Source organism: Camelus bactrianus, chromosome 10 (genome assembly GCF_048773025.1).
Source record: "Camelus bactrianus isolate YW-2024 breed Bactrian camel chromosome 10, ASM4877302v1, whole genome shotgun sequence".
Taxonomy (NCBI): Eukaryota; Metazoa; Chordata; class Mammalia; order Artiodactyla; family Camelidae; genus Camelus; species Camelus bactrianus.
This window is the reverse complement of record NC_133548.1, coordinates 3043641-3066670: the sequence shown is the minus strand read 5'-3', so window position 1 is coordinate 3066670 and position 23030 is coordinate 3043641. Positions and strand designations below refer to the sequence as shown.

General features: G+C 55.9%; 1 protein-coding gene across 6 annotated transcripts in view; it reads right to left on the bottom strand.

Moving 5' to 3' along the window:
* Positions 1-23030, bottom strand: part of SHANK2 (SH3 and multiple ankyrin repeat domains 2) — a 497686-nt gene that overhangs the window by 118661 nt on the left and 355995 nt on the right. For all 6 annotated transcript variants that reach the window (XM_074371523.1, XM_074371521.1, XM_074371526.1 and 3 more), the window contains 2 exons: positions 20512-20594; positions 18804-18928 (listed from right to left, as the gene is read on the bottom strand). In XM_074371523.1, the coding sequence (XP_074227624.1) occupies positions 18804-18928; positions 20512-20594 (208 nt within the window). The remainder of the gene's footprint in view (positions 1-18803; positions 18929-20511; positions 20595-23030) is intronic.

The following is a 23030-nucleotide window of genomic DNA, read 5'->3' as shown; positions in this document are numbered from 1 at the left end:
GAGTGGACGTACCGAGCCAGCTAGATGCAGCGGAGCCTGGCGGCCTGGGCACCCACTTGCTGGGGATGGTGGAGCCAGGAGCTGGGCGGAACCTGGGTCTCTGAATCACACCATGGATGAGGACTGGCTGCCCATCCCAAACGCCCGTTTGGAACTTGAAAGGAGTAAGAAAAAACTTCTGCTGTTCAAATTACAGCCATTACGCACCCTGGGGCCTGTCTGTTACAGCGTCTGGTGTCACCACCACTGACATGAGGTCTACCGTGGTTGAGGTTCTGCGGGTTGGGGGCAGGGGCACCAGGACCCCCGGCCCGTGATGCAGCCAAGGGACTGAGGGGCCAAAAAGGGCCGCTCTCCCCGGGCAAGGGGCCAGCACTAGGGACTGCCTTTGGGGCTGCCTCCTCTAGGTGACTAAGTTCAGACTCCTTCTTGGGAGTTCTTGGGGCTGAGGAGAGGGTCATAGGGGACTGGACGCCAGGGCGGGGCAGGGCAGACGTGCAGGGGTGGGGCTGCCGTGTGTCCCCACTGTCTCCCAGGGAGGCCATTTCGTGGGCTTCGGTCCTTGGGCAGAGTCACAGGCTTTGCCATCAGGGGCTCTTTAAAAGGAAACAGGACAAAGCCACCCCGACACTTCCCGAACCCCGCCCTGATGCCCTGATCTCACAACGTCCTGAGGACCACTAGCAGTCAGGCTGGCTTGCGAGGAAATTTTCTTGGCTGGAAATGCCACAGGCCTTCTAACTTTGATTTCCTGTTCAGTTTGAACTGAAGTCCCCAACTGCAGCACCGGGGGGAAGTGACGGCGGGGGCACGCTGGCAGGAAGTCCCAGCAGAAGGTGGCCCACTGGATTGTCCCGGGTGAACAGAGCCAGAGCTCTGCTTGGTTTACGGGGACAGTGGCTCAGGCCTCCTGGCTGCAGCTTGGGGGAAGCCGGGGGTGTTCCCTGTGTTCACACCAGGGGGAAAGGGAGAGCTGCTGCCCCTCCTCCTCCCTCCCCGACCCCTGCCCTTTCTTCCAGGAACTAGCAAGAGACACAGCGCGGCAGCAGGCTCCTGGAGATTTATACCCAGCACGGAAGTCTCTCTGCTGGAGAGCTCTGAAGGCTTTAACGAGACCGCGAAGGATGCCGCGGCAACCCTCAGGCTCGACAGCAGGTCCTGGATGGTCTGTTCGGTTTCAATCAGGAACACACGTGAGCTTTAATGAAGTGTCCCTCTACCAAAGCTGCATCCCTTTGGCCCACCCCCACGCCTGCCCCCTCCTCCCAGGTAACCCCGTTATCACAGAACCGTTACACACATTACTGTTCCCCAGGAAAATTCAGAGTACGGGAAATACACACTGTGATTTCGCCTGCTTTGAAACAAAGCATAAATGTTTTCATGCTACCGCAACTGTTCTAAAACCTGAGCCTGTCACTGAGGATTACGTTTTGGGGATCCTTTGTGTCTGCACACATGGACTCCCCTCTTTCTTTCAAACTTCTGCATAGTTTTTCCTTCCTCTGACAAGGATTTGCTGTGCACCTGCTACGTGCCAGGTGAGCAAAAAGACTTGGCCCTCTTAGAGTTGACGTCCCGTGGGGAAAGACTGACTTACAATAAACTATGCATATAAACTGCGTCCTGTGCTGCTGAGCGCCCTGAATACACGGGGAGCAGATCTAGGGACTGGGGTGGGGTGAGGAGGGCTGAGTGCGGGGAGGCCTCTGGGGGCCTCTGAGATGGGCCCTGGGGGAGGAGAAGGGGCCAGCGGACACATGCAGCCCCTCCTCACACCTACAGCCGGGGTCTTCCCCGTCTTTTCACCGTTTCAAAGATTGCTGCGGGGAAGGTGCTAGTCCATGTGAGAGGTGCGTCCTCCTGGGGTCAGGTCACGGCACACAGCCCTTCCACGCCCTGTGTGACCCAAGGACCACACACAGTGGGCGGGGACATGGATGATCTGTTTCAGAGCTACCAAAGCAGCAGGACCTCGCCTGGTAAAGCCTTATTATTCAAACAGTATTTCAAAAAAGTCAAGAATGTTGCTCTCCTTTTTCAAGAGAATCAAAAAAGAAATTTTTTTTAAGTTGTGGTAAAGTACACCTAACGCAAAATTCACCATTTGAACCATTTCTAAGTGCAGAGTTCAGTGGCACTGAACACATTCAATTTGTTGTTCAACCATCACCTCCATCCACCCCCAGAACCTCACTGTCACAGATGGATGCTCGGTCCCTGTCACACACTAACTCCCCTGCCCCCTCCCCAGCCCCTGGCCCCCACCACCCCACCAGCCCACATTCTCCGTGAATCTGAGGACTTTAGGTGAGAGGCTGGAAGCAAGGGGGCAGGGCACAACTATTAAAGGAATGACAGAGTGACTGAAGATAGGACACAAACTGGCTGGAACCCAACTGGGCCCCAGATGGTGGAAGATTCAACAATCAGTAGACCCTGAGGCCCAAGATGGCGGGAGATGCGAATTGCAGTGGGCCTCGAGCCTCATCATACACTCACAGTAACACAACAGCTGCTAAATGGCACGCCCACAGGTGCCCTGGCAGTTCCACGGCTGGCCCTCAAAGGTCCCAAAGAGGGCGGGGCCCGATTCCAAGACACCCAGGGACCCTTCCCCTGGAACAGCTGCAGTAACCCTCCCACTTGCTAGCCTGTGAAGCCACTGAGCCCATGAAGCTAACTGCCCACACCCTGGGGCCTCTCCCTCTGTCCCTCTCACCGTCTCAGACCACCTGCACTGTATGTGGCGTGTGCATCTCTCTGAATAAATCCTCTTTCACTCTTCCATGGCTCTCTCTTGAATTCTTTTCTGCATGAAGCCCAGGACCCTCACTTGGCAGGTGCGTCCCGGAGCCTCGCCCGAGGCCTGGGACTCAGCCATCCTCCGGCCCCACTTTCCTGCAGCATAGGGCCTGCTCTGGATGGAAGTACACAGTGCCCCTTTCCTCTTACCCCAACTTCGCAGCTCCTGGTCCCACGCCTCCTCCCAGCCTGGGTACCTCGGGGGCAGTGGCAAGAATGGATGGGGCCCCCGTCCCAGGGCAGGGCCCAGAGCCCCTCCTGTGTGTCACTTCCTGCTGTGAGCAGGGTGGTGCTGTTCCCCTTCCTGCTGTAAGTAATGAGGAAGGCTGAGCTCTGAAGAAGGCACGCCTTCCTAATGAGTGTCCCCAGAGACGGGCTTCAGCTCAGCAGAGCCAGAGAGAGGCGGGCATCAGCATCCACACCCAGCCCTGCCGGCCAAGCCTCGCCACCGCCAAGCCCCACTCTGATGTGATCATTCAGTTAATTCCTCCCACCACGCACTTACTACCAAACAATAGCCAGAGCCTGGTGCCAAGGCCTGCACCTGCATCTCGATAAACAAATGAGGAATGAGGTCACTCGCCATTTAAGGTGACCCCGGCCGAGCAGGGATGATGGACAATGAGAGGTTAACGGAAAGGTCGCGGTGGGAGCACCTTGCAGGGGTGGACATGGAGGATGAGCCCTGTTCTGAGGCAGGGGCGTGTGGCGAGGAAGCACAGGCTGGGGTGGGGCTGGCCGGGGGCGGGGGGGCTGCTGGGCACACAGCCTGTTCTCAAAAACACAAAACCCCACATCGAACCAAATCAGGCCATTCCATTCAGAAGGCTCATTAAAAATCACTCCTGGAAAATTAACTGACAACAAACAAAATCTCTTCCTGGAACAGACAAGGCGGGGCCAGACGCAGGAGAGGGGACCAGTCACCACTGACCCGGCTCCGGGCTGGAGTGCTGATTATGGCATGTGTGCCCACCCCCAGCCCTGGGCTGAGTCACCCCACGCTCAGTGACCGACGTGTCCCAGATCCGCCTGATGCCAGGAAGAGGCAGCAGAGTCTGGGGGGCTGGGGTCCAGTACCAGGTGGCCAGGCCCCCTGACAGCCCCCAGGACCACCTTCCTGGCCCCAGGAGAAGACCACACAGTGCTCAAGGGCTACCCACCCAGGGCCGGACTTGAGTTCGAGTCTGCCCCATAACTCCCTCTCAAGGCTGGTGAGCATCTTCCATTGGCCCAGTCAGTCACTGGCTCAGGGATGGACATGTGGCCCAAGGCAGCCCAATGAGATGCTCACTTCCTGCTGGGCTTCATCAGTTGACAGGGTGAGAACCTGGAGCTGCTGGAGACTGAGTCTCCCAGATTCGTGGGGAGAACCCACTGGGGAATGAAGCCAACACAGAGGAAAACTGAGAGAGGGAGTGAGCTCCTGGGCACATCATTGAGCACCTGGATCCAGCCAGGCCTGAAGCCAAACACCTCTGGGACTTCCAGTTACTCCAATCAGTAAATTCCCTCTGCATGCTGAACCAGTTTGGACTGAGTTCTGTCAGTGGTAGAGGAAGTTGTGGAATAACACAGTCAGAGACAACTGAGGAGATGGGGCACTCTTGCCTTGGTTCCATCCTTAACCGACTCTCCTTGATGCTGAAAGACTGTTCCTCTCACCTCCTCCAGGAAGCCCCCCAGGGATCCTCCAATCTGTTATGACCCTTGCCTTCCATGGGCCTTCAATTTGCTTAGTGCCTCCCCTCAAGACTTGAACTGTTTCACCGCCCCAGCTGGGCCTTTGGGCTAGGCAGGAGGACCCGCCTGGGAAGACGTAACAGGGGGCCCTACAGCGCTCGAGTGCAAGCTCCGGGTCAAGCCCAGCCCCACCATGAGAACTGTGTGAGTCTGGGCACACCACGTGGTCTTCCTGAGCCTCGACTTCCTCATCTACATAATGGGACTATCGACAGAGCTGACCTGGCGCAGGCAGGAGTGTGAAACAAGACACCCCTATAAAGTGTCCTCCCGCGCCCCACACAGCGGACCCCCCGCGGCAGCAGCAGGTGCAGATTCTGACCCACTGGCTGCAAATCCTGGTGTTCGGGTGGGTGTCCGTCACTCAAAGCTGCCCCGGCCTTCCCTGCTCACGGCACCGCTGCCCCCACTGCCCACTCTCGGAGGCCGTAACCCACGCCTCGTTCCTCCAAGGTGCCCCTTTTCTAGGCTCCCCCGTTACTCCCACCTCTGGCCCTCTTGGCAGGTGACGCACCAATGACCGCGTCTGCCTGTCCTCACATCCTGTCCTTCTCGAGCTCCTCTGCCACCCCCACCAGCAGCCATCTGGTCCCTCTGGCCCCTGGTCCTCCGTGGGCCTACCACCCCCAGTCTCAGCCTCTGTGAATCCAGGGTCTACAAGCCCCCTTTATGAAAACCACCTGCTTGGGAAGATGCAGCCCTCTGAGGCACGCGCTGCCTCCTCTGACCAGCTCGGGTGCCATGACAGCCCCAGGAGATGTCCCCATCCCACCGCCCCCCAGGCCCCCACCTCTCAAGGCCCTACCCCTTGGTTAGCTGCGTTCTGGATGCCGGGAAAGATGCTCTGTGTGGATGTCTCATCTCTTGCTCTCATGGGGAGTTGGGTCTGTGCTATCCTCCACGCCAGAAAGCCCTTCCTGCCCCTCACGCCCACCGTGGCCCCTCCCTGGCCAGCCCCTTTACTCCATCCCTTATTCCAGGCCATATGGTGGAGATGCTCACTGTGTGGACTCTGAAGCAGCTGCCTGCCTAAGCCACAGCCCGGCTCTGTCACTCATGCGCTGTGTGTCTGTGGGCTAGTGAGTCCCCTTCTCTGTGCCTCAACCCCCTCGTGCAGAAAAACGAGCTGATAGGAATACCCAAACTAAACTGAGCACTCTGGGGGCTCAGGCAGGTGAAGTGCCAGAACCAAAGCCCAGCATCCCAGAAGTGCTCAAGAAGTCTGAGCATTTCCCACTGTCACTGTCTTCACGGTCGTTTGTGTTATTTGCAGTCAGCACACGCTGTCCAGCAGTGACGCTGCCAACGGGTCTGAGTTCTGTCTCTGCGGGCTGGGGCTGGGGCTGGCTCCCCTCCCTCTGCTCCTGGCCTCTCCCCTCAGGCCCAGCACAGAGACCGTTATTTGGTTATTTACTAAGTGCTCCCGGAACACCTGTTGACTGACCCCAAGGCTGGGTCAGCAGTTCACAGAAACACAGGGTTACCCTATGTTCTGTCTTCAACCACACGCACTCTTTAAACAGGGGAATGGAACAGGCGAGCCACACCCAGGAAGATTTTGTGGAGGCACTGTGCTTTCTTCTTCCAGTATTTCTCTAGAATTTTCAACCTCGTCGTATGTGACAATTCCCACCTGACCGCATTATGCTAAACCGTGTTCTTTTCTTGCATCCCGCTGTGGGAATGGGGAATAAACAAGGCTGTATTTACAACTCCAAAAAAAAAAAAAGTTACCCTTGGACCCAGCAAGCCCACTCCTAGATACTTACACCCCCCAAAGCTGGAAACAGGGACTCAGACAAATACTCACACCCTCATACTCCCGGCAACAGTATTCACAACAGACAAAAGGCAGGAGCAACCCAAATATCCATCCGCAGATGAACGGATAAACAAAGCGTGGTTCATCCGTAAATGGACTATTATCTGGCCACTGAACAAACAGAGCATGGACACAGGCCACAGTGTGGACGGACCTTGGAAACATTCCGCCGTGTGAAAGGACGGACCTTGGAAACATTCCGCCCTGTGCTGCAGGATTCCACGCACATGAAATGTCTGAACAGTCAAATCAATAGAGACAGACAGGGCATCAGCGGCAGCCTGAGGCCGACGGAAGTGGGGGGGGTGGGGAGTGACTGCTCAGCGGGAAGGGGTTGTCCTTTTGGGGTGATGAAAACCTTCTGTAACTAGACAGAGGTGATGTTTGCACAACACGGTGAATGTACTAAAAATGCTACTGGATCGTACGTTTTAAAATGGTTAAAATGCTAAATTTTATGGTATGTGTATTTTACCATAGTTAAAAAAAAGATACACACAAGGAAGAAAGTACACGTGTACACACATGTGACAAAATGTATCTCTCGTAGACACACGTAAAGAAATGAGAATCCAGGAAGATAAACCTCATTACAGTGACCCCATCACCTGACTCTTCCCTCGGGTGTGAAAACTGATCGCCAGGCACAGGCGGGGGCAGGCTTCGCCCTCAGCCCCTGCAGCTTCCCTGGAGCTGGGGCACACATCTACCCCACAAAGTCCACGGGGTTCGAGTGGATGTCAGGAGAGAGTTCTGGACCTGCACAGGGAAGGGCTGGCTTATTCTGGTTCTCTCTGGAGTGAGTCAGTCAACCCCTCCATCTCCGTCTGCTTTTCCCGTGCCTGGCCCTGCTGGGGCTTGAGGGGGCGAGGGAGGGGAGCTGCCTCTCCAGACAGAAGGTTCTGGCACGTGCTCTCTGGGCCTCTTGACGTCCTCGCTAAATCCCGCTGGCCTCTGGGCCAGACCCCGGAGCCTGGCTCGTCCATTCCATCAAGAGACATACAGCTGGTGCCAGGCTGTTCTCCTGGGAGCTGGGATGACCTGGGGCACCAGACGAGGGCCCTGCCATCTGAAGGAACTCAGGTTCTGGAATGGGAGATGCTCAACCAACCAGTCCTTGTCACACAGACTCAACAAGTGGCAATGCTGAGAAGAGACGTGTCCTTCAGTAGAGCCACGTGATCTGGGGAGGTTTCCGCCAGTTAGATAGTGAAGGCTGGCCAGGGAAGGCTCTGGAAAGGGAAACAGGAGCAGAGACCTGACATAAGGGAGCCACTGGGAGCAGAAGGGGGAGAGAAGAAACAAGCAGAGGGCTGGAGGCAGCGGTCAGCCTGGCTCAGCAAGGAGGCCGGGAGCCTCAGGGTCCTGCAGACAACAGTAAAGCCTGGATTTTACTGAAAAGTGACAACAGGAAGCTCTCCCTGGAGCTGAGAATGGAGCAGAGGCTGTAGCAGCAGGAGGGGAACCCAGGACAACTCCCAGGCAGGGACTACACTTGCGGCTGACATCCTATTATGAGCGTGAAGGCCTGAGAGTGCCTTGGAAACCCAGCTCACCACCGAGGAGCTCTGTGACCCTGAGCCTGCCACTCTGACCTTTCTGTGCCTCAGCTTCCTCATCTGAGAAATGGGGACAGTGCGAGAACCCACCTTCTGGGGTTCTGATGAAGCCTAAATGAGTCAGAATACACAGAATGCTTAGAGATATGTATCAGCTGTGGCGGCCGAGGCTGGAAACTCAGCAGGCCTGGGTGGGGAAGGATACCCAGTCCAACGCTGGGAGAAATCCAGGAACTCGAGTCACCATATCAGGAGCCATGCCATGGAGTGCTGGCCTGGCTCCCAGCAGCCTGCAGCCCGGGGCGGCCACAGATGGCGGCTGGTTTCTGGTCAGCTCACGGTCAGAGCCTCCATCTCCCGGCTTCCTTCTCTCAGCCCCAACCCATCTCTCCAAGGCCCACGGTTGGGCACTGGGGGTCCTGGGGCTCACACCTGACCTCACCATGGTGGGTACTATGGGAAGAGGTTCCCAGGTGGTGAGAGGCTGCCTCAGGGGAAAGGGGGGCCAGGCCTGGTTGGGAAGGCTCTACCTCCCTCCTGCCTCTCAGAACAGTGGCCTCCAATCTGGTCTCTCTGCCTCCACCTCCCTTCTTCACAAGGCCCCAGCCCGGTGATCTGCAGGCCACAGACGTTCATGCTGAAACATCAGAGGCCACTTGCCTCCAGTGACTGAGAGAGGCTGCACCACTCAGATCGGTACTCAAGGCCTCCCTGATCTCGAGGCCCCTCCTCCTCACACTTCCCACACTTTCCTACACGGTCTTGCCTCCGAGCCTTTATCCAGGCTGTGCCCTCCCCTCATGACAGATACTGAGTGTTCGGCTCTGGCTGGCCCCTTATCTCATGGAGCCTTTGGGCCAGGCAGGGACAGTGACAGGTGCTGTGAGTGAGTGTCTCAGGGAATGTTAGCGAGGTTTCACTGAGGAGGGGCCGCCGGGCAGAGATCTGAGGGTGAGCTGGAGCTGCTCAGGTAGAGGAAGTGGAGGTGGGACAGGGATGACCATCAGAGAGACAGAGGGAGAGGGAGAGAAGCGTGGGCAAGTGCCAGAGGTGGGAAGGGGTAGGGCGCGTTCGAGAGATCAGGGAGAGAGGACCTTGGTCAACGCTGATCTGCCACCTCCCCCGCTCCTCCAAATAACCTGTTCCTCCCTCTGCACCCCAGCCAGGTTTACGGGCCTCCCTCCACCCCAGCGCTTTGCCCCTCGAGGCAGAGATGGCCTCCTTTCATCTCCATGACCTCCAGCCCTGCCTACAGAGGGCTAAGCACAGAGGAGGCATGCTGAAAACTTCGTTAAATGAAACTGAAGGCCCCGGGTAGAGGGAAGTGGAAAATTGGCCAGTGGGTGGTTGGGCTCATGGCACTGAAGCAAGGACACCGTTCTCAGGATTTTACAGCCTCGGATGATAATGGTGGCCTTCCACATCCCCTTCACCATCCCTTCTCATTTCAATTCCACTTACTGTTAGCGCACACACACTCCAGTTCCCAAGACTGACAAACTCCATCAATTAGAAGATCCTACAGGGCATTTAGCACAAGGCCTTCCTTCAGTTCATTTGCCAACCTAACCACTTGTATCATGAAACTCCCCACCAAAGGGCACAGCAGACAGAGACAAATCAATGCTAACGAGAGCCTGCAGAGCTCACTGGGAGGCAGGTGAGTGGGAGGAGAGAGTGAGGGCAGGTGGGGAAGACCCGAGAGGGCCCCTAACAGGCAAATCAAGAGGCCCATCAGAGAACCCTGAACCGGAAGCCTCCAATGTGGGGCTCTCAGCTCCCCACGCTTCCTGTAGACCTCATCCTGTGTAGACTGGGGCTGGGTCTACAGCAAGCTTCCTGGGTTAAGGAAGATCATTATTAGATTACATTTCAGTGACTCAGGACTTACCCAGGGCATTAGCCAGGCCCTGGCTTTGGAGTCACCCTAGACTCAGATCTCCTGGAGGGGCCCTGGCAGGCTACTTCATCTCTCAGCTTCATCACCAGCAAAACGGGCACAGGACACCTATTTCCTAGGAGTTTCTGTCATTAACACGTTTTAGGGCCTCTTTTTGGTTGCATTTTTTTGGAGGGGGGAGGTAATTAGGTTTATTTATTTATTTTTAGAGGGGGTACTGGGGATTGAACCCAGGGCCTCGTGCATGCTAAGCATGTGCTCTAGATCTTGAGCTATAGCCTCCCCCCAGGGCCCCTTGGATGCATCACGCACTGTGCTGGACACACCATAGAGAGCAGGTCATCAAACTCTCCAGCCTAGAAGGAGCAGGAGTTCTTGGGAGGGAGACAGACATAAGTCAACCACCTGGCACATGAAACGATTCTGATGGCAAAGGAAGCACACAGAGTGAGTGTTATAGGGAGCTGGGAAGGCACCTCCGAGAAAGTGACATGTGAGCTGAGACTTCAGTGGTGAAGTGAAGGTGGGCTTAGCGCACAGACGCTTAACCACGTCGATCCCTTCACCCCTCCTCACAGAAGAGATTTCTCCACGAAGCAGACAAGCACACTCACTGAATCATAAACCTCTGTGTCCAGAAAGGCCAAGGACACAGGACACAGCGATGGTAGGGAAGTGCTGAGGTCTCCCACCAGGCACCTCTAGGTGGGAGTCTCCATCCTCCAGCTCCCAGGTTCAGTACCCTGGAGAGGTCCCAATCCTGTGGCGATTCAGCACCACGGAGAAGTCCAAACCCGAGAGATTCAGCACCCTGGAGAGGGCCAGCCGCTCCATCCTTCCTTCTGCTGCTCCCAGCCACTGACCAGCCATACATTCACGCCTACTTAAACTGGTAAGCGGGGCCCTCCCTGGACCAGCCCGTCACTCTCAGCTCCACAGCAACTGACCACTCCCCAGATCCATCCTGAATCTCCCTGACCCCCTGAGCTTTCCCTGGAGCCTTCAGTTTTTGCCCACAGAAACCCCACACTTACTTATCAGTGGGTTGTGCCAACACCATCTCTTCATGCAGACCTTTTCCTGATTTAAACTGAGGCCTTCACCATACGCTACTTTTTGCCCTCCTTCCAGACTGTGAATTCTTGGAGGAACTGTGTCGGATTCACGTCTTTTCTCCCTATAGCACATGCCAGCCCAGCTCCTGGTGGCCACCCCAATGTGTGCTGCAGAAGTGAATGAATGAAGTTGCAAAAGTGATCTGTACAATTGCTGAGAGCTCACTCTGCCAGAAACTGCATGCTTCACACACATTTTTATTTAGCTTAAACTGAGGCCAAGAGATGAAGGATTTGCCCAAGTTCACATAGTGAAGAGGTGACAGAGCTTGGATTCAAACCCAGATCACACTGCACAGCCTGTGCCCTTGACTGAGGCTCCTTTCCGTCTCTGTCCAACCCAGGGCACTGCCATCTGCCAGTCCCACAGAGCCTTGAGCACAGCAGCCGTGGTCCCCTGAAGTGATACTGAATCTTTTTTTAGCCTGAAATTGAAATCACTGATGCTTCAAATTAGAACCCCAAAATGAACGAGCCAAGACTTCAGATCCGTAAGAGCTACGCCGCCTGCATCCACCTTCTCAGCAGGATTCTGGGATGCTCCTCAGCCTGGACCACCTGTTCTCGGTCAATATGGAGGACAAAGTGAACTATTTTCTAGGCACAGGAGGGGCTACATCTATGTGCAGGAAAGAGGTCCGGCCTCCCAGCCTTCCAGAGGCTCCCCTCCCAGAGCAGTGGCCTCTTTAAAGCCTTGGAGAGCACAGACCCCAGTGCTAGGAGCCTTGGAGAGCAAAGACTGTAATGACAACAGTTTGCCCTGTGCGCTGGCATCTTCTGAAGGCAAACAAAAAAAAGCAGCCAAACTCCTGTGTGCTGACTTTTATTTGCCACTAAAGGAATGTTTTTCAATCCTCACTGAGAAGGTGGCTGGAAACTTAGACCTTAAGCTGGCCACAGTCTCCGCTCCTGCAGTGGCCTTGTTGCTGGCAGCCTAGAAGCAGAGGAGGTAGAGCGGGAAGCTAGTTGGGGGCCCAGGCCTTTTCCAAAACCAGCACAGCAAGAAGCCATGGAGCTTCAGAACAGAAACGTTCCATATCTGGAGGGACCCAGGACAGCCCCTGGGCCTCACTTGTCTTTAACATGAAACTAACAAAACTTGACAACCAAAGTACCAATGTGATTCAAGGTCAAGAATTCGCCAGTCACCCTAGCTTCCTGCTAATAGCAGCTGGCATTTGCTTTCTAACTTAGTTATTGAATTAAACCCCCATTTAAAACGATTTAAATAAGATATTAAGAATGGGGGTGGGGGAGGGGAATGGGTAGAGTTCCTGGACTGGCCACACAGGCACCAGCAGGACATGTGACGAAACCTCTCTCCACATCCTGAAAAGCAAGGTAGAGAAGTGGGAGCCGTGCGGTGTGGCTGAGCAAGGATTCTGGCACCACAAAGGGCTCTGGCCTCAGCCCTGGGATTTGTCGCTAGAGGGTAAAATGGGAATCATGAACAGAAATTCCAAGATTACCTAAAAGCCAGGCCAGTGCCAAAACAGAACTGAGCAAGGCAGTGAGTGCCCTGGGAGCAGAGGTTCAGGCCAAATCTGGAGGCAAGCCTGCCAGGGATATTTGGGGCCTGGGGTGGGGCGGGGCAGGTGCCTGCACTAGCTGGTATCTTCCCCGCAGAGAGGCACCAGGAAGCTACAGCCAGGACACTCTTGGCTGGAAATGCCCGACTGCCTGTGCTTGGCCCACGGCGGGTGTGCTCTGTAACGGCCTCCAGCTCGAAATGATGGCGGTAATGATCACCTGTCACCTGTCATTACTGTAACCTTATAACGTATTCTGTGCTCAGCTGCTCGTCACTGGTTTCCGCTCCTGAGTCAGGCATCATCAGTGATGATGAACGACAAGATGACCAACAGCAAATCCCAATGGGGTGCAACACTGGTCCAGCCCCAGCAGCCCCGCACAATCTCCTAACCAACGAGACAGGCCACGGCAGCCCGCGTGCCCAGGGCTTGCACGGCATGTACAGTGGACCCTTGGACAACATGTGTTTGAACCGTGTGGGTGGGTCCACTTCTACATGGATTTTTTCGTTAAATATAAAGTTGGGTATCTGCAGGTTCCACAACCATGGATACGGAATCCTCGGATGTGGAGGGCTGACTATGGGACTTGAGCATCCGCGTAGTTTGGTATCTGGGGTGGGTACTGGAACCAACGCCCTGTGGGCATCAAGGGACAGCTGCAGCTAATCTCCAGTGACTTAACTCACACAACCAACCATTTTGCTGGTGGGAACGCTGAGACCCAAGAATGACCACGGATCAGGAATAACCTGGGCTTCACTTATTCTCCTCCGTGTAATACTTAATTTGGGAGCTGGGGAGGCAGACCGATTACCACCAGGTTGTAACAATTGTTCATACTCCCAGCTGGGTTAAAAGTAACGGTCTGGGCAAACGTGTGCTAGAGTCCGCGCTGTATCTTCCAAGCAGCAGCTTGACACTTTATAAGGTGCTCAAATGGACTCTAAGGAAAACACCAGTGCACTCCTCTTAGCGTCCTCCCTTCAGCGCAAACCGAGATGATAAAACAGTTCCAGGCCATCTCTAGTGCGAGTATTTAATACATGGAAAAAGGAATTAGCAAACTCAAGCATCACTTTTCAAGGATGAAGGATGTTGCTGTCTGCTTTAATTGCAAGGGAAAACCTATTTACGGAAATTAACACAAAAACGAGATGGGCCACTTCAGGAATACGAAAACAATCACAAAAACCATAGGAGTCCTCAGCACAGCATCAGGGTGGGGAGCGACGGCCCCAGGAAAATAATTGATGCCCAGGAAAGCGCTGTTGTCCTGGAAGCAAACAGTAACTCCCTGGCCATGAGGCGGAGACATCGCTCACCTGCAAGAGATGGCCGCTTCTAAGGAATAACTTGCCGTTTCTGAAATTAACACCTGTCATTCTAGAAAATCTGAGAAATTGAGAAATGTCTGAAAAAAGAGAAAATAATCACACACGGTTCCACCACCTAGGGGTCAATGCCTCCTTTCCTTTCTTTTTCCTATGCTTATTGGGGGGTGGTGGTATAATTTAGATGATATTGTGCAGATAATTTTAATTCTGCCCTTTTCACCTAATGTAAGGTAACCACTTCCCATTAGTATTAAGAACTCCTTGCAAGCATGATTTTTAATGCTTTCTCACGAATCTACACAGATGCATGGTGTCCCCTTAGCCAGTCCTGCCCTTTCTTTTTGCTGCCCCGTGGTCTCTGCCTGTTTCTTTCCTTTCTTAAAAAATGTGTTTTTATTTTGGCGGAGGGGTAGAATTAGGTTTTTATTTACTTACTGACCTTTAATGCAGGCACTGGGGATTGAACCCAGGACTGGCACTTGCTAGACACGCCCTCTACCACTGAGCTGTACCCTCCCCCTTCTTTCCTGTTTTTGGTTTAGATCATTCCCTTAGGATGGATTCCTAGATGTAAAATTCCTGGTTCAGCTTTATGGTTCATAATACATATCGTCATATCAGTTTCTAAAAAGTTCATGGCAATTTATTCTTTCACAGAGCACTGCAGAAGTGCTGTCACCAGAGATGGGTATAGTAATAAAAAAAAGTGTTTGCTAATTTGAAAACAAAAACTGGTATCTCATCGTTTGTTATTCTTCTTACAGTACGCCCCTGGACACATCCAGTGCGTCCGAGCGTCTCCCAGAGTCTCTGAGCTACGGCGTTACTGAGTCAGACGGCCTGGGTTGGAAGCCCAGCTTCTCCGCTCACCCGCTGCAAGACTGTGGACAAGTGACTTAACCTCTCCGAGCCTCAGTTTCCTCATCTGTAAAACAGGGATAACGCGGATGCTGTTTCACAGGACTATTGTGAGGGTCGGAGGCGGGGACAGTGCAGTGCCTGCAGATACACCCTCGATTGGTGTGAGGACCTGGGCTTTTGGTCGTATTTGCTGTAAATGTCTGTCCTTTTGATAATTATGGTTTACTTGTATTATGAGCAATTCTTGAGACACAGGATGTTTTAGTTTATTAAAGTAACGCAAGGAACAAAACTTAGGTTTCCAGATGGGGAGGTTTCTGGAAGACAGACAGTCCTGGTCTGGAGGCAAGGAGATCAGAGCAGTGCCTGCTTCTAATCTTCAGCTAGAATGCTAAACTAAGAGGCTCAAAGAGCCAGCATGATGAGGCAGCTGGTCACCATCCTGTCTGCCCACTGGAAGAGGCAGCGCCATCAAATCGCTCTAAAAGCACCGATTCCCAAGCTCCCGCCTTGTGGCTCCGATTCCGTGGATGTGGGCTGGGACCAGGTCTCAGTGTCTCTGAAATGTCTGCAGGTCAGCCTGGTGTCCAGCCAGGTTTCACTGGACGAGGCCAACGGGCACCCAGTTTGTCAAGTGCCTGCAGGAATCAGTGACATCCTGACCTCCACGTCTCCGTAATGACTCGATGCAAACGGTCACCCGTGAGCCAGTGCCGTTCTCCTTACCCAGCGGCCTCTCCTGCCCCGCCTCCTGGGGGTGAGGAGCCTTAACCAAGATGACCTGGAAGAAGACACTCACAAAGCACTCGACACGCTGTGCCTGAAGGCTGCCTCTGCCTCTGAACTCTTTGCTTTCCACTCCCCGGCAAGCCTAGCCGTCATTTAAACCAGTCTGAACTGGGTTTCGGGTGGTAGCCAAAAGGGACGGGGGCCCCAGCCTCACATTTACCCTGACTCCCTTGCTTGCTTCTGTCCCCTGGGCTGTCACTGCCCCCGCCCACCTCTCTACGAGCATCACTCCCCCGGCCCCGCAGGTCCCCACAGGGGCACTGAGCTCCCACCGCCCTGCCCACTCCCACTGCCCCTACAGCTCTCCGGGGAATCTTCAGTGTTGCCCACCAAGCTGGTCTGCAAGTGGTGAACATACACGGTCTAGAGCCACCACGTTCCACTGTCCCCACTCACGGGGCACCCACTTCCTCTCCTCCACCTCTGAGATGGGCTTTCATGACAACCCAGCAGCACACTAAGCCCCACCTATGTCACTGGCATTCCTGACTGGAAGGAAGCCTCTTCTACGGAACTTCACGCAAAGCTTTGGGTCTTTGGCAGGAGAGAGGGGCGTGGTCAGCAGAGAAACCAACAACAAACGAACAAACTCCTCCCAAAAGTTAAGGCAGAGATACGCGTCTCTTAAACAACCAGGATGCCCGCACAGAGGAAACCCTTCTTGCCGGCATTCCAACAAAGTCCAAGTAGGAAAAATGAAGTCCCGCAGATGCCAAAGACGTTGACGAATGAACACCCACTTCAAAAGTTGCCTCCTGGTCCCAAGGTTCAAACTGCAGCTTGTGTTTTTAAAGAGGAAATAAAAATTGGACGCACTTTGAGTTCTTTTCCAATGGCAGAGAGAAAGGAGGGCCGGCCCAGGCGGGGGTGGGGGACGAGGACAGTCTGCCCACACCTGGGGCCGCTTTCCACACAGGACCCCACACTAAACCAAGAGCCCAGAAACCCTGGACTCCAGGACAGCTTCTTGCCTAAACAAAGATCCACCTGAGACACATAAGTCTGTTTAAGACAAGCCCTCCGAGGTCGAAGCTTTCTCGCTGAATACACTGAAAAATTTTCTATTGGAAAGGACGCACGCCCGTTAGGCTATCGATGGTTTTAATATTCCAGGGGCAGAATCCGGTAGCTCGGAAAACAACTCAATGGAGAGTCTCAGCCTTTTAAATCCAAGCACCGAAAGGAGAATTTCTGAGCCCCACAACGTAGCCTTGAAATAAACCAGGAGGAGCAGGGTTCCCAGGGTCCCTCCTCCCCCGTGCCCCCGTTACACTTGGACCCGCGGGGAGCAGCCTCGTAGGGGCCCCCTGCTCCTTCGGGTCATCCGAGACCTAGTAACAGCAACAGAACCTTAACACAACTCAGGGCTAGCCATTCCTGGAATCTAGAGGTGACCCAGAATATAAAACCTGTTCCAAAATGGCAAATATGTTTGCTTATGAGAGGTTAAAAGCAATGTCAAAGGAGCTGCTTGGAAAACAGGAGGACAGCAACTAGAAATGCTCCCAGTTTCCATGGAGCCCTCGATCAGTCCGGGTGGCGGGCCTTCTCTGTCCGGTGCAGGCGTGCCCCGCGGTCACGTCCACCAACCCAGCATCTCTGCCCCCTGGGAGAGCGGTGGGCCCAGCACTGGCCACGCGGCAGGCTCCTGCTTCTGTCATTGACTAGTTTATTCAGGAGACCGTCCCATGAGCCTGACAACCAGGGGTGCTCTGGCATCCGCAGCCCTCATTGATTATTTAAAACCAAGAACCAGCAACAGCTCTGTCAACCTAGAGCCGCCTCTCTCTCTCTGTCTCTGTCTCTTGCGCGCGCGCGCGTGCACACACACACACACACACACACACACACACACACGGGAAGGGGACTTACATCACAACTGCATCCTACAGAGGATGATTCAACCCAGTCTCTCTGCATTTTCATGAGGTTACAAATCGAGTTAACCCATGAAACCACCGTGGGTTCCAGTCCCCATCATTCTGGGAACGCATTCCACGGTTTAATTGGGCAAGAATAAGCACAGGTCTTCATATGAGCCAAACTCTGATTGGTCAATAATAATTTAAATACCTCTTGCCACAAATAAAGTGAGAGCAACACAGGACACCTGGAGTAGTGGCAGCACCGCCTCCATGTCACCTGGCTCTCCCTCCTCCCCTCCTGTCTTTCCTTCCGGGTTCCTATCACTCAGATAGTCTTCGGAAGTACTGAGGAGAGCATGGGCAAAACTGCAGCTGAAAAAGCCCCCGGAAGCTTAGGCGTCACGGAGAGGAATGGCTGGGAGCGGCCGCCTCGCCGAGGCCTGGGTCTCCACCTTGCCAGCCCCACGGCGGAGGCCCCGAGCGCCTGGCTGGAAACCACGCCTCCACTCTCTCCACCTGCGCGTGGACTCCCAGAGCAGGTGAGACAGGGCTCCGGGTTACCCCCGAGCAATGATTTTTCCAAGAAACATGAACTCCCAACAAGGGCCATCTGAGCTTACCAGACCTCTTAAAAATACTCTTTTCAAGGTACAACACATTCCTTTTCTTCTTGATATTTTCAAAGAGTAACACATTCTTTTGCACAACACGATCGAAGGGAATGCCTGAACCCACAAAAGGTAGGGCGCTCAGGCGCGCAGGCAGCTCAGCTCCTCTCACCCCAGTGTGGCGACTCTAGGCGAGGCCTGGAGCACGCGGGCACCACAGCTAGGGAGCTTTGTTCAGCGAAGAGGACAGGCCCTCCTTTCACCTGCTAGCCAAAGCCAGTTTTCCAAGCACCTGCATTTAGAAGTTTCCATTTTGCACCGCCAACTCCAGACACCTCTCTTGCCCAGCCTCCTTGGTCTTTGAAGCCCATCCCCATCCGACAGGACTGTTACTTCGACTTGCAAATCAATAGACCCTTGGCCGTCACCATTAGAGACCTCGTGCAAACAAGAGCCATGGTCCAGCACCTCCCAACCCGCCCCCGCGGCGTGAGAATGGGCGGTGGCCTCTCTTCGTGTCTATTCACAGAGTCACAACTAGGCCACCCCCACAGATCCACGTGTGTCCCCGACAACATGGCAACTACCTCTCTCTTCCTTCTACTTCAAGACCAATGGCCAAGTTTCACATGCATTTCTACCCTTCAAAGAGTCACAGCTGAGGCCTCAAAGACAACCCCAATGCGCGGTCCATGGGAAACAGCAACCACAGTGGGCGGAAATGACCAGGCAACACCCGTCCATGGCGGTCTCGTCCACGGCACCCCCAGCTCCGGCCCCCTGGCCACGCTGCCAAGACCACAGGCCCCACCCTAAGAGAGTCGGCGCTCTCCCCCAGCAGAAAGATATGAACACCTGTGTCCCTACCTCAATCAAGAAGTCCCCAGTCCTCAGTCCGGCTTGCCACGCCACCCCACCTTCATCCACGGACTCCAGGTACTGCAGGGCTGGGAACGCCGGCGTCGGCGTGAATTCTTCAATGGGCGTATCCGCTGGGAAGGCAAGGGACACCTCGTTACAAGCCTGGGAGATGTGTCCACGTTGGCAGCCCAGGCCTCCCACAGGACCCTGGGGGAGAGAAGGCCCTCGTGTCTCCATGGAAAGAGGGAGGTCCAGGCCAGCTCTCCACTGGGAAGAGGTTGACTCAGTCAGGTCAACACCAGCTCAAGCAACAGAGCCAGATGCCTTAGGCCCATCACAGCTCTCGGCCCCTCGGCTGGAGGCACAGGACAACGTGCTCCCCTGGACGTGGCTGTATGTACACGCCTGTCATTTTCTTTAAAAGCATCGGTGACTAAACATTTTCAGTTCTAAAAATGGAAAAGTTCCCCCCCACACCCCATAACCACATGGAGCTACAGAAACACCACACTGAACCTCTTGCCAAATTTACATCTACGTAGACTCGCAACCAAGGGGTTCAACTTGGAGCATGGACGGAACAGAGCACTGACCCAGTGGGTGGCTGCAGACTGGGAAGCTGCTTGTGAGTTCTCTCCGCCCGGAGCCTGGCTCTCTGTGACCACCCTGCGGCCAGTGGCCAGGGGAGGGCTGGGCCCCTGCTCCGCACCCAGAGCAAGCCTTGGCTTCCGGGCCCCACAGCTGCAGAGGGAAACTCTAGGGCAGGAGGTGGACTTTCCTGGGTAGACATGAGCGGCCGGGGGTGGTGGCTGGGAAGATGAAGGTGGCCTCAGCTGGGGGAGGGGTGACAACACCACACAGACAGTCACGGACCCACACGGGGACCGATGTATCTTTTCTTCCTCCCTCTGGACAGGCCGCTGTCACGGCAGCCTGAGTCTGGAGCGGGTGGGGCTGCCCCTGGGGAAGGGGCCTCCCCAGCACAGGTGCGGGACCCCTGGCAGAGCACAGAAGCTCCGAGATCAAACTTCCACACGAATCCCCCCAACACATGCGGTGCACAGATGTCTCTTCTCATGGGGAGGCGATGCCATTTTGTTTTATCTTGGAAGGGAAGCCCCCAGGATCAGGGCTGATGGGAGGTGCACTGCCGTGGAAGACGTTCCCGGAGCCCCCCACCACGGGCCACGTGACGTGTGTGCTGCCGGCTGGGCCACACTGGAGGGGACCATCTTGCCACGTTTCCTTTGCAAAGTCACCTTAGAGGCGGGCACACGGATGCCTGCCGCACTCAGAGCTGAAGCCCACTGCCAGAACGGGGCAGTTTCGAGATCCCCGAAACTCGGGACCTGGCAAATTCTGGGTATCTGAGACCAGGAGCTCTGAACCCAGCCACAATCAGGCTGAACTAAACCTCAAAATATAAATGAAACCCATGAATTTAAAAAAAAAGAGTGGGGGAGGGAGGGGGAGAGAGAGAGAGCTTGTTCAGAGCAATATTGTGCACAGAAATTAACAGTATTCCTAGAGGAAGCCCCGATGTCTTCTGAGTAGGGCAGAATGTGAGAGAACACGGTTGTCTGGCAACCAAGTGCCCCCAGGACAAAGGCTTCTTTCTGAGCTGGGGAACCTTTTCCACACAGGCGTACACACACACACACACACACACACACACGCACGTGAACGCATCCAGGCTGGGAGCAGCTGCTCTTACCTTTCGCCCCTCGGAGCACGAACCCAAAGCCCTCATTGTCTTTCTTCTGCAGGACCACGGTCTTCTCCTCGATAACGCAGTCGCTGTAGAGAGAATTCCGGGGATAGCGACCATTATTGTAGCCTGTCATCATCACCGTGGCAGATCCTCCGCCGGGGACGTTCATCATCATAGCCAATTAATCACCCCAGCTCGCCGGATCCAGGCAGCATGGAGGAAACTAAGCAGGGCGCAGGAGGAGCGGAGGCAGCTGGGGGCAGGCTAACGGGATAGGCGGGCTCGGCACAATGGGGCTCGGAGGGGGGCGCCAGGCAGAGGCAGAGCCGGAGCGAGCGGGAGGCAGGAGTCATACGTGGTGGGGAGGCCGCCCAGCGATGGCTGAGCGGGCCGGTTCCGGGCACCCGAAAGCAGAGAAAGTAAGTGGCCCGCGGGAGCCGAGGCGGCGCATTCAGGAGCCCGGGCCGAGCCCGGGCCGGACGCAGCTTCCAAAGGAGGGAGATGAGATCAGCCGGAGGAGAAATGAGGCAGCAGTTTTTTTTTTTCTTTCTTCTTCTTGAAGGGGTTTTTAAAAACATCAAATTCTATTTGCTCCTTGCTCGAGCCGGCACCAGGAGACGCGGCCACCCCTCCCCCTGGTCCGAGTGAACGCGGCGCCCCCTCGACCATCCGCGGAGCGCACGGTGCCGCCGCGGCGGCAGCTCGGCGTCATCCCGCGCGGAGAAACCGCAGGCTGGCGGAGGGGGCGGCCGGCGGGCGGGCGCTTCCAGCGGGCGGGGGCAGGTCACTCCAGTGACAGAAGCCACTGACAGCACGGCCTCCTTGACGGGGGACAAGGCGGCTGCAGGCTCCCCCTCTGAGAGACGATCTAAAGCCACACCGGCTGCCCCTTGGCACAGCTTTTTTTTCTTTGAAAGGAAAGAAACCCGAAAGCTCCAACTTTGCTTCTTCGGCCAAAGCCTCCCACCATCCACAGGGAGGGCGCTTCACCACGTGATCGCTCGCCCGCGGCACGGGGTGCGGGACAGAGGTGGGCATCCCGGCTCAAACGCGGCCCTCCCCCACCTTCCGGGGCTGCACCCCTCAGGATCCCACTGCTGCCCCGGAAGTAAGTCAGGGGCGGGGGTGGGGGGTGGGGGGGAGGGGCAGCAGGCAGCCTGGAGGCTTTCTCCAGGGTCCTAAGGGGCTGGTGTGGGAGGGCGGGGGAGGAGGAGGGCCCCAACGGCAGGGCCAAGGCACCCACAGAATCAGCAGGCCGCTTTCTTGGGGGGGAGGTGCTGACGGGCTGGAATCCCAGACAACTGAAGGTCAGCTCTGCCCAGGACTGGATTCACCCCCTGCAGGAAGCAGGCGGCCCCAGCACGCAGCCAACTGGGAGCAGCTCCCGGGGGCCTGGAGGAGGAGGGACAGGGTGCTTGGACACGGTGGTGGGCAGTAGCCAAGAACTTCCCATTGCACAGACGAGGCAGGGGACGCAGCTGGGGGACGCACACGTGTTCTGACCCACTCCTGAGCCCTCCGTCCCTGCATCAGACACAGCACACAGGAACTCGCGGGGGTGACCCTATCTCCCAGGAAGGGGCCAGCGCAGCAGGGACACACACTTTGACAAGGGGAGGCCACACAACCCAGCGCGACGGGTCCAAGGCGATCTCGGAACTTGGGAGCTCTTCCTGGGCTCGTGCTCTGCCCCCAGCCCTGGGCTCTGCCTGCCAAGTGCAAGGAGCCCCGGGTCGGGGAGCTCAGCCCCCACGGCCCACCAGAAGAGGCGTCCAGGGACTGGGAGCCCATGGGCAGGTCTCACACCGGCCTGGCCTCTAGTCAGTGACAGGCTCTCTAAACTGTGGCTTCCCCTCACATCACAACGTGGCGAGATCAAGACATCGGCCTCCCGGGACTCCTGTGAGGTCAGATGGGGCTATACCGGTGGCCTGTGGTGGAACCAGAGAGCCCCAGGGAGCCACAGCTTTAACCACTTGGCGGTTAGCCAGGATCCAGAACCACAGGAGCGGAGGGGAGGAGCCGGGAGGGCGGGGGCCCTGGGCCCAGCTCACCCTCCACCAGGCCCCCTCACCCTTCCATCCCATGCCTCCCAACCAGCATGCAGACACAACTGCCTCCCCGGCACCCCTTCTCCTCCCCTCCGAACTTCTCAAAGGGATGGGCACCCTGGCTGGCAGGTGCCACCCGCCACCCTCTCCTGCCCTTCTCCAGGGAGAGGCCTCCCAGGGCCAGGCTGCTGAAGCGACGCCTTCTGAGTTTGCACTTCCCTTCGCAGAGCAGCCCCTTGACAGTCTGGAAAGATCACGGCCGATCCGAGGGCCCTGAGCCCTGCTGTTCCCGGGGACACGCACAGTGCCCTGACGTCTGCCTCTGCCAGGCTCCGGGGTCCTGCTCTCCAGTCTGTGTCCCTGCAGTGGGCCAGCTTCACCCACCTCGCAGATGACCCCACGTATCCCAGCAGCTGCCCCTCATGCTGGGGGGCTTGTCAGGGCAGCGCAGCTGGCAGAATGCTGGTGCCC